This window comes from Typha angustifolia, chromosome 13 (assembly GCF_048772165.1).
Source record: "Typha angustifolia cultivar Huaian chromosome 13, ASM4877216v1, whole genome shotgun sequence".
Taxonomy (NCBI): domain Eukaryota; kingdom Viridiplantae; phylum Streptophyta; class Magnoliopsida; order Poales; family Typhaceae; genus Typha; species Typha angustifolia.
In genome coordinates, this window is record NC_133251.1 from 14,866,518 (window position 1) to 14,879,571 (window position 13,054).

Consider the following 13,054-nt stretch of genomic DNA (forward strand, 5'->3'; position numbering starts at 1 on the left):
GCAAATCGAATGAGGCGGTTCCAGTTCGAGTTCCGTTTCCCCGACGTTACTCATGTCATGCTTATAATTAATTATGAGTTTTCTTCTCATTTCAGGTTTCTATATATACTCCTCTTCCGCCTCCTTCCCACTCTTCCCGTCTCCCCTCTTTGGGGCTTTTCATCAAACATAGAGACGCGAAGGTGGCCGCGCACCTTCTCCATCGCTTTCTCTCTATCCTCCTGCGTATACTCTCCGGAGAATAATTAGTAGAAGGGGAGCAACTTCTTGCCTAATAGCAATTTCCTCGGAATAACTCAGGGAGAAGAAGAGTAGAGGTGTTTTGTGAGAAAGAAGACAGCACTTTGCCTGTTGTCTTTTGTTGTTCTTCCGAGAAGGTCTCTATTTGTATGATTGGAAGCTTGGGGGGTTTTGGCACCAAAAAGGAGTTTTGATTCCTACTTTCTACCCAAAGCGGGATTATTCTCCCTTTTCTCCATCTTTGCTGACTTGGGTTCTTCTTCTTTCGCTGTGGCGAGGCCCCCTTCGGGCTTCTCCTCTTCTTGCGGGTGGACTTGTTGCGACCAGGAGGTTTTTGCTGTCGGGGCCACGGAATTCCGAGTTTGTTGGGGATTCTGCTGCGTTCCGGAGATCGGATTTTGTTTGGAGTTGCAAGGAAGTCGACTCTTGATCCTGTTCAGAGAGTTTGAGTAAATCCTATCTTTTGTTTCGCTGCTGTGCTTGGAATCAGTAGTGGTTAGGAGAGGGAAGAGGATTGGAAGTTCATCTGCGTTTAGCTCCTTTTTGGTGTAGTTAGCGTCTTAGTGATTGGTTGTTGTGGTCTTCTTGTGTTTGTGGCGGAGGGCGGTGCTATTCGTACATAACCAGCATCTTTATTTATGCTGGTTTGATAGGTTAAAATAATTATATTTAGATTAATCGAAGCTTATTTCAGGTTGAAATTGTCCACCTAAATGAAGGTTTATAGCTCAGTTTTCTAACAGTAGGGACATTTTGGATTGTTTCTCGGTGATTCTGAGTGGCAAAATCGTGTTTCTTGGGCAAGTAGAAGGTTCTCAGTTGGAAATGATTGTAAGGACATGGTGAATGGGAAAGAGTATTGCTGCCGGTCCATTCGCTTCCTAGAATTGCTATACTGGAAACTGGGAATATTATTAGATCTAGGGTCTCTGTCCAATGTCTCGCTGCTTCCCGTTTCCACCACCAGGATATGAGACGAGGCCGAGGAGCAACCACATAGATTTACTACTGAAGGTTCCTCCTCTTTAAACTTGGATTTGTTTGCCTATCGCTACTGTCCATCTCTGTAATTTCTTATTTGTGACAAATAATTGATAGTTGATATTAGTAAAGAGATTGTCATAGTAGTAAACACATCAATTGTTGTTCATATTAGGAAACAGAGTGTATATAGAAAAAAAGAAACAATGTTCTTGTCTGTCTTCCCTGAGGTTAGAGATTGTGTTATCTTTGTTCTTCAATAATGTGTCATAATACTTGACTTGACCCTTTTTTGGAAATTGTATTTAGAATGGAGATGCACATATTTATGTAGTTCAGACATCACATAATTATTTTACTTATTTTCATTGTTTTGCTGCTTTATGTTGCTGTGAAGTTGAAATTGCTATCTTTCATGAGCAATAGGCTCAAGTGTTAATTTCTTATTCTTGCCTAATGATTGATATGCTTAATCTCTTGGACTTATAATATATTTAGTACATTAGCAAAGTTAGACCAATTTTATCTTTTGCATTTTGAAGACATTAAGTTAATTTATAGGATGATAATCATGTCGGATGTTCTTTATTTATTTTTATCCATTCTTCTCTTTGATTAACTTTGTCAAGAATTTTTATATTCTCTCATTATTTGTTCAGTTGTCAAAAATTTTGCATGATCCCAATGCAGCCTACTGTGCTAGTTTATAGTATAGCAGCTTCAAAGTTTTCTCTCCTGTACTTCTCTGTTTTTTCTCTGAATTGGCTAGCTAAATTAATTAATGATGTAGTTGAAAAATGATATTTTGATGAACGTTTTATATCCCACTGTCACACCTGACCATTAATAAACATTTGAGTCCTTTTCTTCCTCTGGATTCTACTCATCACTAGATAGAATTTCATTTCATTCAAGGATATCTTGTTTTGGATTTTGCATGCTTGATATATGAATGTAATTATGGTTTGACATGATTATCAAAATTTCCATAGTCCAGGATATCTGATCTGGTGTGTGATAATACTAGGCAAAATTTTGATTTTCAAATGCAATAGACTGCTGTTGCTGTTGCACCTCATTAAAATGTGGGGTTTCTGAGTCTTATTATTGTTATGGTGGGTGTCTCTATTTTATGGTGTTCTAGCAGCTAGTTTGTGCAGTCTTCATCAACTTGTAGAATAGAGGTATATATTTCATGTAAAAGGGGATCCCATGATGTATGAGTATCTTAATAGATCCTTTGTTTCGCTAGGAGGTTCTGCAATTTTTCATGTGATAGCCCCTCTTTTACTTTTCAATTTTAGATATTGCTGGATGTGCCATGTAATACTAATTTCTGATGCGCATAAGCATCTTCTCATGGCAAACATGCCTACCATATTTGTAAAATAGAACTTTAATGCCTACATTCCAGTGTTAATGCATTCATAAATTGAATCCACTTGCAGCCATACTTCTATTTAGACTAATCATGATACTCCAAAAACATGTTTGTTGAGAAGTAGAGAGCATATTCAAGATGACAAGAAGTAGGATATACTGGCCTAGGGGCATACATGATAGGTTATCGGATGAGTTACGTAGAATACTACTCAGAGTACTACTCGGAAAACTTTCTCAACCTAATTAATGAAGTCAAAGGCCTACCTTGAGCTATTAATGTTCTCATGTAGAATTGTCACTATGTTACCACTTTTTGTCAAGGGCAGAAGGGTCTCTTAGAAAGCAAATGAAGTGGCTAACTGGCTCGCATATTTTCAGAGAGAAACAAGTTTTAGTCTGGCTTCTAAAGGATCTACTCTTATGTCTTTATACTATTGCAGAAGTATGGATGTTGCTTTTTGATTCTGTTTTCCCCCCTTATAAATGTCAACTTGGTGGTATACAACATTCTCCATTGGCCATGATATGGTTTATCCTTTTATTTGTTACTCGGTCTGTCATGAATTATCAACAAATTATCTTTTCAGGAGAAGCTCAAAGAGAAGAAGCGTAAAAAGGAAAAGAGGGAGAAAGAAAAAAGAGATGGTAAACACAGAAGAGGCAGAAAACATAGAAAGGAGAAGCACAAAGAGAAGAAATATCGAAATGGAAAACACAAAGATAAGAAAACGGACAAGGGCGGTAATGGGAATAGAAACAGGACATCAGCAGAAAATACTGAAAAACAGACCAACATTGACTATGGTGAAATACTTGGCACTAGCAGTTGGAGAGCTATGGAAGTCAAACGTTCTAGAATTATCAATGAGGTGGGCAGGAGGGTCAGAGATGAAGAATCAGGGGCGGCGAACCAAATGGTTAAAAACTTTACAGGTTCATCTGGGAAAAGCTTTGAGAGCTTGGGTGTTCCAACTGCAATGGAGAAGGAAAGAGTTGCACACAATAAGATGGTCAGTAACTCCCTTGTTACTACACAAGGGAATGATGGGACGGAACAACAGATTAACAAGAAAATTTCTAACCAGAGAACTGAGACCGTTGCTTTTAAAGCTGCAAAGCAGAAAGGAATAGGTTCTAGTCATGAGAAGGTTCTTTACCTTAATAGCACAACCCAAAGGGGAATTGGAGAAGCAGGCCAACTAAAGGAAAATTCGATGGTTTTTATGCAAAGAAGGTCAAGTGGCCGACATGCTATGAGTGAGGCAGAGCTGAAGAGAGATGCAGGTAATGGAATTATCTCAAGCCCAAAAGTCACCATGCAGAGAACAAATGATGGCGTGGTCCGACAAGCAGGAAGATTTTCAAGTTCTGTTGATATAGAACTCGAGGGCATGGGCTCTGCAAATGTGTTGGAAAAAGAAAATGCAGGTAATAAGATCCTTCCAAACCACTTTATTACAGATCACAGAAGCAATGATCGGATGGGCACGGAGAACAGTGCAGACAGAAGAGTTGAAGGATTAGAAAAGAAGGGAGAAGCAGATAATGGACAAAGAAACAGGGACATCTATAAGGATTGGGATGATAAGGAAAAAAATAAGGATAAAGGAAAACATGAAGAAAAGAAAAAGGAAAAGAAAACAAAGGAGAAAGGTAGGCACAAAAACAAAGAACATGGTAAAACAAGAGATAGTAGTAACAATAATCAGATGGATAATCTATATATAAAGGCCTTAACTCTTCAAAACAACAATGGTAAAAGTGACGGTACTGATGAAGATCTCAAGAAGAGGAAGGACTATGAGATGAATGGTTCCTTATATGGTGAGTTTTTTTATTGTTACCGACTATGAACTACTCCAATTTTCTTTTTCCTCTTTAGCTCAGTATTCTTTTGAAGTGCCACGTATGCTTTTACGATGTTGTAGCTGTTCTTTCATTTTTATATTTTATATTTGCAATGTGACAGAAAATGATGTGCGACCTTCCAAGTACCCAAGAATACCCCCCTCCAATGCTCATTCGGAGAACCGTAGAAAATTGCATTTACATACTGCTATACCTTCTTCCATCAAGCCTAATTTCATAAACAATATTAAGGCAGAAAGGCACATAGATGACAATGGATGCAATGTTAATGGCACTGCAGAAGCTCAGTGCTCTTCAACTGACCTGAGACCTCCAGTTTCTGTAGCTGCTAATGAGAATGGTGATGTTTTTGCAAAACCATCTCTTCTGGATTCCAAGTATCTAAGACAAGTATACTCTGTTCCCAACATGGAAGTATGGTCTGAGTATGAGAACGAGGACTGGCTGTTTAACAGCAGTAACTTCTCAACGAAGCCTACAGAAAAGTTTGAGGAGGATGAAACATTCCAAGTGTGGGCTCAGGCACTTAGAATCGAGTCTGCGGACGTTTTTGCTTTGCCCTATGTCACTCCTTTCTGATATCCGACACTCTCGGAATACTCTGAACTGGTGATCTTCATATTCCCAGGATATGACCACATTGCAAGGTAGATGGCTTGTTTCTATTGCTGTCTTGCTTTAACTGATCTCCAGCTACAAGCTTGTGCTTGTTGGTCAGTTCTAGATGCCTTGAATTGAAGATCTTTTTGTCCTATATCCAAATCGATAGTTATCGACTTATTTCAGTAAGGATTTACTCCCTATTCCCCTATCAAAAACTATATTAATTTTGTATCTTAAGAATTTGAGTTCCAAAACAGGAGCAGCAAGGAGCAGTCCTTCTGCAGAGCACGAAAATTCTTATTTGTATTCTTGTAAATTTTTTATTGCAAAATGTACAGTACATTGGGGAATAGAGAGAGAGAGAGAGAGAGAGAGAGAGAAGAAAAAGCAATTATTATTATTCACTCATATCTTGTTCCCGTCAGCTGTTTGGCCTTGATTTAGTTTTAGAAACACATGATTGTTCTTGAAAGTAAGAACCACTTCTTGCTTGAATTCAAATTTGTTTGGTGGCAATATGTAGTGCCATGGAAAGGGTCAGAACTGTATATATATACAAAGAACAAGTATTATTTAATTTTTAAAGCCACTTATCGTTGCAGTGATAATTGATATGGTTAATTTCTTGGTGTCAAACTTTAACCATCACACCTAGTGAAAGATGTGCAAGTAATGACTAACCATAACACTTTATTAATGTCATAACATGCTACCAAACATTACAACGTCGCTTGAGCACCGCAATGTATCAAAAGACAAGGTTTACATTTCATCCTCCAGATACCAACCCCATACCTACCAATGGATGTTGAGGCACAAAAATAATCACCTCACATTTCCACAATGATCTTCCCTGTAGCATGACCATCTATGCTCTTAACCCAAGCTTCCTCTGCTTTGCTTAATGGATGTACCGAGTCTACCACAGTCTTCAGCTTGCCTTCCTTCGCTAGCTGCATTACAAACTCCAATTCCTCTCCTTTTGGTGCCAAGAGCAATGGCACCAACTTCTTCTTAGAGAACGTTACTTTCTTAAGAAGAAAAGTGACCATGCTTTTAAAAGAGGGAGTTATATCTATAACCTTGCCATTACTACTCAAGTTAGGCTCAAAGGTGGAGAATGGGATCCCTGTGGTGCAATGGATCACTGCATCATACTTCTTGTCTGATGGGCTCTTCAGGATTGCACCTTCAGGTGACTTATAATCGAGCACCTCATCAGCACCGAGGCTCTTTACGAGATCGACATTGCGAGCACCGCATGTGGCAGTGACATGAAGGCCTGCTACCTTCGCTTGCTGGACGGCAAAATGTCCAACGCCACCAGAAGCGGCGGTGATCAGAACATTCGATGGCTTGTCACTGCCATCAAACTTAATCCCTGCCGCTTTCAGTGCCTGCAGGGCGGTGACAGCCGCAGTTGGTAGGCCAGCCCCTTCAGATGGAGACACTTCAGGAGGCCTTGAAACCATTAAATTCACCTGTGCCACCGCATATTCTGTGAGGCCACCGCCAGTCTGTCATACAGAATAATAGGTCAGGAAGTTGGAAAAGTATACAAGGACTTCACAAAGGATCAGATATTGCTATTAACTTTGAGCACAGCCAATGTTCCAATGCGTTACGAAGTTTAGCACTTACTGGAAAATTGAGCATGGCAACAGCTTTGTCACCTACACTGAAGGAACTTACTCCTGGACCGAGCTCAATTACTTCTCCAGCAACGTCAACAACTATTTCACCCAAGAAATGAAGGCATCATTCAAATATCATATGATGTTTGTTTTGTTTTGGTGGGAGTAAGTAACATAGAAGATTCAATTGAGAAAAACAGAAAAATCCATATTGGCTGAGCAAGTTGGGGTTATATAGCATAAGCTCACAAAACATTAAGTAGAACTGCATCAGAGAGCCTTGTGTCTCTTCTTGTGAAGGAGCTTCAGATTACCTGGTATGAATGGAAATTTAGGTGGCAAAAATGGCCTCAGCATGCCTTTCTGAATTTTCCAGTCAACTGGATTTATGCTCGCGGCCTCCAACTTCAATAAAACCTCATCTTTCTTTGGTGAAGGAATTGGAACCTCAACATGCTGCAGTTATCATAAAATATACTTCAAGAGATGCATAATGAACTATATGCAAGGACTTATTCAAGCAAAGTTGAAAATTGTCCAGAAATTTTTACTTGGACAATTAAATGGAGATCATTGTATACATAAATAGACATAGTATTGAAAGATCAACATCTAGAAAGCAAAATTATGATGCTTGATGATGACCAAGCTAGACAATGAACACATTCAACACGAGGAAGCTTAGAAATTTTTTCCAAAACCTAGACCATAGAACAGGGCTTTAATGCAGAGTAACAGAGAAAGGAACAACCCGACCTAAATAACCAAAATGAAAACAGAAACTACCACCACCCAAAGACACATGGAATCTCCTGTTGATCTACGCATTTAATCATGCACCTCCGATGGTAGCAAAAAGCAGCAGTACTACTATTAATCGAAATAGACAAAGAAATCCACATAATGAGACACTTAAATCAGAGGAGTTTCGCATCAAATACAATTATATCTTTCTTCCAAAATTCCAGATAAGTACCAAACATGAGGAGACGTTCATATACCTTCAGCCCAGCTGCTCCACCGCCATATCTGTCATACTGCACTGCTCTCATAACTTTCGCAGCCATGGCTAGAGAGAGAGATAGAGGTTTGTGTGGTAAGAGAGACAGAGATAAAGGTTCGGTGTCGTAAGTGGTTTGGTGTCACCTGACAGTCCATTCTAGTTGCCACCAATGGGTCTTGCACTGTAAGATGAGCCCCACATGACTAGGTAAACTAAAAGCTGAATTCCATTATCCAACTGTCTGGGTGGTGTAGTTGGTTATCACGCTAGTCTCACACACTAGAGGTCCCCGGTTCGAACCCGGGCTCAGACATACATTCATTTTTTTGTTTTCAACATAATAGTAACTCACGTTTTAGTGATCTTATGATTAGAGTATTTTACAAATTACAACCTATACTTTACCTATTTTATAACTAACACTCTCGTATTCGACGATTTTGTAATTTGACTTCTTATTTTTTTCTATAATTTTTATTAATACCATGACTTTATTTTGACTAACAAATTACTGATCAAATACTGTCGTTACTATTTTTCCTCCTTTAGTTATAAATAATTTAATTTTTTATAAATTATTTTATATATTATAATAAAATATATTTTTATTAGTACCGTTTAAATTAATGGATAATACTAAATAAGAATAGTTATTATGTCTCTTGTTCCTGCAGCGGCTAATGAGAATGGTTGTCTTCCCTCGTCCTTATTCTATGCACCCTTTGTGTTTGATATTATGTATTTTAGTTGTGAATTTGTTATCAAGGTTCTTTTTTATTTTAATTTTGCTTGTAAATTAGAATAAAATATCCGGTTTTCTCTCAAAAAATTAGCAGTAATGTAAATCTAAAATGTGATTTTTATTTTCATTTTTTTAATTTAAATGATGATTTCGATATCAATTTCATTATCATTTAATTTTCATTTCATCTTTAGGACATAAGATTTTATGATTAATATTCGTCTTTCAAGTTATTTGTAATTTAATCATTTAACACCCTCAAAATGATAACAAAGCAGTACGATTAACTTTTAAAAGGTAAATTACAGATAAAAAGGAGAGATGGAATATAAAACAAATAGCTCAAAGACAGGTTGGAATCTTAGAATTATTAAAATATAGGATGCTGTTTGAAAATCTTCCAAAGGTTGCTTCCATAGATCCGTTAGTTAGGTAACACATCAAAGTCCAAGTACACAAGCAGCCAGCCATACAGACCTTCTGTTTAATTTCCTACATGGTTTAAAACCACTGAATGGGTCAAAGTCTAGTTAGACTTAAAACAGTGACACGCTTTTCGTACCATCGTCGAGACTGACCCAATTCACTCTCTCTTATTTGGATCCAAAGATCGAGCCAAAATATCAAGACTTGTGAGGTATGAAATTTAGTCGGTTTCTCCGTCTTTCCTGAGCGTCGACCCACGATGATGTTTTTTTTCACATTAGACCCTTGAAGTTTAGGATTTATATAATGATGCCTTCCGGACAAAATCTTGAAAAGATTTAGTGTTCGATTTGATAAATAGTGCAGCCGTGCACAACACAACGCAACGCACACCACAACGAGCGAACGTTCAACGGATACATATATATCGCTTTTTTCCTTGTCGCAGTAAAGCTGGAGGAGAGCCTGATGATTACCTTCCTTTCTTGCTTTAATCCATTAAAATAGCGTATACAAATTATTCCCGAGAGCCAGCCGCGAATCTCGAGGCACACCGTCCCCTCTTTCTTCCCTCTATAGAATCTAATTTACAAAAGAGCGCTCAAAGAGAGCCAAGAAGAGAACAGGAGAAAGAAGAAAGAACGAAGAAAGAACGAAGAAAAAAAAAGGAACTACCTTTTCTTTCCTTCCTCTCTCTTTCTCTTTCTCTTTCTCTATTAGCCTGAGGTTGCTAAACCTAAAACCCTTCATCAATAAAAGCATTAAATTATTGCGCCTATATAACTCCCCCCCGCCCCATAAAAATCAAGGAACTCCCCCACCCCCAAGAGCAACACAGGTAGCTCCTGCCATGGCTCTCCTTCCGCTCTGCTTCCTCCTCTTCTTGTTATCTTCCCAAGGTAAGCATTTTGAGCAATACGCACTTCTTATCTTTGCTGTTATCCCACTGACCCCACTTCGTTTCCACAGCCAAAGGCGCTGCCTTTAAAGGTCTCGGAGTCAACTACGGCGTCCTCGGGGACAACCTCCCTTCCCCGTCCCACTCCGTCCGCCTCCTGCGGTCGGTCAAAGCCGGCGCCGTCAAGATATACGACGCCAACCCAGCCATCCTACGCGCGCTCTCGCGTACGCACCTCCGCGTCTCCATCATGGTCCCGAACCAGCTCATCCCTTCTCTGGCCGCGAACCAGTCCGCCGCTGAGTCCTGGGTCGCCTCCAATCTCCTCCCGTTCTACCCTAAGACCCGAGTCCGCTTCCTTCTTGTGGGAAATGAGGTGCTCTCGGATTACTCCATCAAGAACTCAACTTGGCCTTCTTTAGTTCCCGCCATGGTCAACCTCCACAAGGCTATCAAGTGCCATTCGATCCATAACATTAAAGTCGGCACCACTCTCGCCATGGACGCTCTGAACTCGTCGTTCCCGCCCTCCGCCGGCGATTTCCGTTCAGACATCGCCGAGTCGGTGATCAGACCTCTTCTTAGGTTTCTATCCAAGACCCGCTCCTACTACTTCGTTGATGCGTACCCTTACTTCGTCTGGGCGTCGAACACCGACTCGGTTTCCCTCGATTACGCGCTTTTCGAGGGGAATTCGAGCACAAATTACTTTGACCCGGGGAGTAAATTGACATACACCAACATGCTCGACCAAATGCTTGATGCCGTAATCGCAGCGATGTGTCGCTTGGGGTACGGCAATGTGCCTCTGGCGATCGCAGAGACCGGTTGGCCTAATGCCGGCGATCTGGATCAAATTGGGGCCAACGTGTATAATGCCGCGACTTACAATCGCAACTTGGCGAAGAGAATGGCGATGAAGCCAGCGGTCGGCACGCCGGCTAGGCCAGGGGCGATAATGCCGGTGTTTGTGTTTTCCCTCTATAATGAGAACCAGAAGCCAGGGCCAGGGACGGAGCGGCATTGGGGGTTGTTTTATCCCAACAAGAGGGCGGTATATGAGATTGACCTCACCGGTCGGCGACAATTGGCGTCCTACCCACCATTGCCAGCGCCGGAGAATGATGAGCCATATAAAGGGAAGATTTGGTGTGTCTTGGTTAAGGGAAAGTTGAATGAGACCGCGGTGGCGGGTGCAGTGACGTATGCTTGCGGGCAGGGGAATGGCACTTGCAACGCAATTAGGCCCGGCGGGGTGTGCTACCGGCCAAATACTGTGGCGGCGCATGCAAGTTATGCATTTAATTCTTATTGGCAGCAGTTCAGGAAGGCAGGAGGGACTTGCTTCTTCAATGGTCTAGCAGTTCAGACTGCAGAAGATCCAAGTAAGTTCCTACCAATCCTCTTTATCTTTCAAGCTAGTAGTTATCTCCTGTATGATGATGGTAGAATCTTTGGATTTTTAGAGGAACTTATAAAGTTATAAGCTAGCTCTGATGATTGGATTGAAAACTTAGTATATCTTCAGTACTAATTCATTTGGTTTAATTTAGGTAGTGGTACCAATTTGATCCAGGCATGGCTTTCATGTTGGAACTCTTGAATAGTTCATGAGCTGTCCCTTGATGAGTATCACAATGATTTGTAGTTCTTCTTTGAGCAGTGAGAGCTTTATTAGGTGAACAACCCACCCGGAAAGAAAACAAAACCGATAGATTTAGCTAAGATATTACACTTTTCTAATGCTGCCTTGCCAAAAGATCCTTGTGATTTAACTAAGTATGAAAATGCATGCTTATTGCATTGCGGGGGCAGATAGTGAATAAGAAAGTCTGGAACTGATAGGAGCTGATGGCATTCTTATTGGTCACCAATGTCAAACAAGGTGTGCATTTAATATGCTGCTTGTTTGTTTCAAAGTTGGATTTGATCTCCCACCAAAAGTTTGCAGGATATATCTTTCACCTGCTTTTCGCCCACATATATTTGGCCCAGTAGACTTTTTTCTCTAAAAGTTCTAGGGTTTACACTAGGTAAGCCTGGATCTAGGAGCCACAATTGGTGGAGTGTCTACCTTTGATTTAATGCTTGATGTAAACTTATTAGGCTTGTTGCAGAATTGCTGGTCAATTTTCGCCGTTTGCAAGTTATATCAAATATACAAACCTAAAAGATTACATAATAGACAGATTTGAATGGATAACTGTCTGAAAGTGTCTCTCTTTGATCTGTTGCCGTCTCCATTCTGTGAATCTCACACTTTTATTTGCATGCCTACTTTTTATCTATTTCAGAAATTTTATGTCAAACATCTATAATCATAGTTCGTGAAATTTTTACTATCAAACCTATTGGAATCTTCTATTTGTTCTTGCTTGATTTTGTATGACCCGACGGTGGTTTTTGCAGGTTATGGATCTTGCAAATTCCCGAGTTTGTCAAACTAAGGAAGAAAGACATCAATTGCGCCTACCGGAACAAGTTGTATTAGCTAGGAGAGTAATATTGCTTCGGCATGCTTTCTTCTTTACTTCTCTCCCCATTCCTTACCTTCTTTTTGTCATTTTGGAAATGCTTTACGGCATCGATGACTTACAATCATATCTTAGTTCCAAAGATTGTACCATTGTCAACTCTTCTCTCTTTTTTTTTCCCATTTATTATCAGGCATTTTAAGAGTGATTCTATAGCTTATATGAAAGAGTTCATGTATGTCATATTGAGATGGTTTCATATATTGATACCACGGCATGCTTCAGGAGGCTTGATAAAAGCATCATATTGACTGTTTTCATTAAGTTGAATAAATCACTTGCTTCTTTTAATTGAAGGCTGATGCATTGAGGTTCACAGCATAATGTCAATTATGGTGCAATGGCTTGCCCAAACTAATATTACTAACCTCAGAATTCATAATCACACATGTAAGTGACTATATTAGAAAAAGAATAAATTGTGAATTCTTAAAAGATAAAATTAGTTTTGCATACCAATCCTTGATTCAGAACTTCACTAGTTTCTGATCCAGGATCTACTAGGACATTACCTGAGATATTAATGGGCTGGACTTGGGCTTCACTAATAGCCCAGGAATATATATATATATATATAAAGCCTAATGAAAAGGCCACTCTGGCTTGTTTTGTTGTCTACATGTCCCGAATCTATAAGAATGGTGCATTAGTGCTTGCCATTTCACAAAGCCACATACGTAATCTTATTCTATTAATTTTATAATACTTGTTAACTTATAAGAGTCTCACCAAGATAACCTT

At 39.7% G+C, this 13,054-nt stretch overlaps 3 protein-coding genes and 1 non-coding gene across 4 annotated transcripts; 3 read left to right on the top strand and 1 right to left on the bottom strand.

Annotated features, from left to right (window-relative positions):
- Positions 1-80: 80 nt before the first annotated feature.
- On the top strand, positions 81-5,227 carry LOC140772995 (uncharacterized). The gene is made up of 3 exons (XM_073115291.1): positions 81-1,254; positions 3,192-4,428; positions 4,574-5,227. The coding sequence occupies exons 1-3, from the start codon at positions 1,177-1,179 to the stop codon at positions 5,050-5,052; spliced, it is 1,794 nt and encodes a 597-aa protein (XP_072971392.1). The 5' UTR covers positions 81-1,176; the 3' UTR covers positions 5,053-5,227.
- A 519-nt stretch (positions 5,228-5,746) lies between these two features.
- On the bottom strand, positions 5,747-7,871 carry LOC140772996 (chloroplast envelope quinone oxidoreductase homolog). The gene is made up of 4 exons (XM_073115292.1): positions 7,712-7,871; positions 7,025-7,166; positions 6,718-6,809; positions 5,747-6,593 (listed from the first exon to the last, which is right to left on the bottom strand). The coding sequence occupies exons 1-4, from the start codon at positions 7,775-7,777 to the stop codon at positions 5,907-5,909; spliced, it is 987 nt and encodes a 328-aa protein (XP_072971393.1). The 5' UTR covers positions 7,778-7,871; the 3' UTR covers positions 5,747-5,906.
- Positions 7,872-7,952: 81 nt separating this feature from the next.
- On the top strand, positions 7,953-8,026 carry TRNAV-CAC (transfer RNA valine (anticodon CAC)). The gene has a single exon. It is a non-coding gene; the product is annotated as a tRNA-Val (tRNA).
- A 1,474-nt stretch (positions 8,027-9,500) lies between these two features.
- On the top strand, positions 9,501-12,498 carry LOC140774196 (probable glucan endo-1,3-beta-glucosidase A6). Its single transcript, XM_073117087.1, has 3 exons — positions 9,501-9,780; positions 9,851-11,164; positions 12,189-12,498. Exons 1-3 carry the CDS (start codon positions 9,732-9,734, stop codon positions 12,224-12,226), a joined length of 1,401 nt encoding a protein of 466 aa, XP_072973188.1. The 5' UTR covers positions 9,501-9,731; the 3' UTR covers positions 12,227-12,498.
- Positions 12,499-13,054: the final 556 nt, after the last annotated feature.

Bases quoted from the DNA above. Each gene is read 5' to 3' on its own strand.
- LOC140774196 (XM_073117087.1), top strand. From the start codon at position 9,732: ATGGCTCTCCTTCCGCTCTGCTTCCTCCTCTTCTTGTTATCTTCCCAA. The intron at 9,781-9,850 runs GTAAGCATTTTG...TCGTTTCCACAG, and splicing joins CTTCTTGTTATCTTCCCAAG to CCAAAGGCGCTGCCTTTAAA. The intron at 11,165-12,188 runs GTAAGTTCCTAC...TGGTTTTTGCAG, and splicing joins TCAGACTGCAGAAGATCCAA to GTTATGGATCTTGCAAATTC.
- LOC140772996 (XM_073115292.1), bottom strand. From the start codon at position 7,777: ATGGCTGCGAAAGTTATGAGAGCAGTGCAGTATGACAGATATGGCGGT. The intron at 6,810-7,024 runs GTAATCTGAAGC...TGGGTGAAATAG, and splicing joins TAAATTTCCATTCATACCAG to TTGTTGACGTTGCTGGAGAA. The intron at 6,594-6,717 runs GTAAGTGCTAAA...TCTGTATGACAG, and splicing joins TTGCCATGCTCAATTTTCCA to ACTGGCGGTGGCCTCACAGA.
- LOC140772995 (XM_073115291.1), top strand. From the start codon at position 1,177: ATGTCTCGCTGCTTCCCGTTTCCACCACCAGGATATGAGACGAGGCCG. The intron at 1,255-3,191 runs GTTCCTCCTCTT...TTATCTTTTCAG, and splicing joins ACATAGATTTACTACTGAAG to GAGAAGCTCAAAGAGAAGAA. The intron at 4,429-4,573 runs GTGAGTTTTTTT...GCAATGTGACAG, and splicing joins GATGAATGGTTCCTTATATG to AAAATGATGTGCGACCTTCC.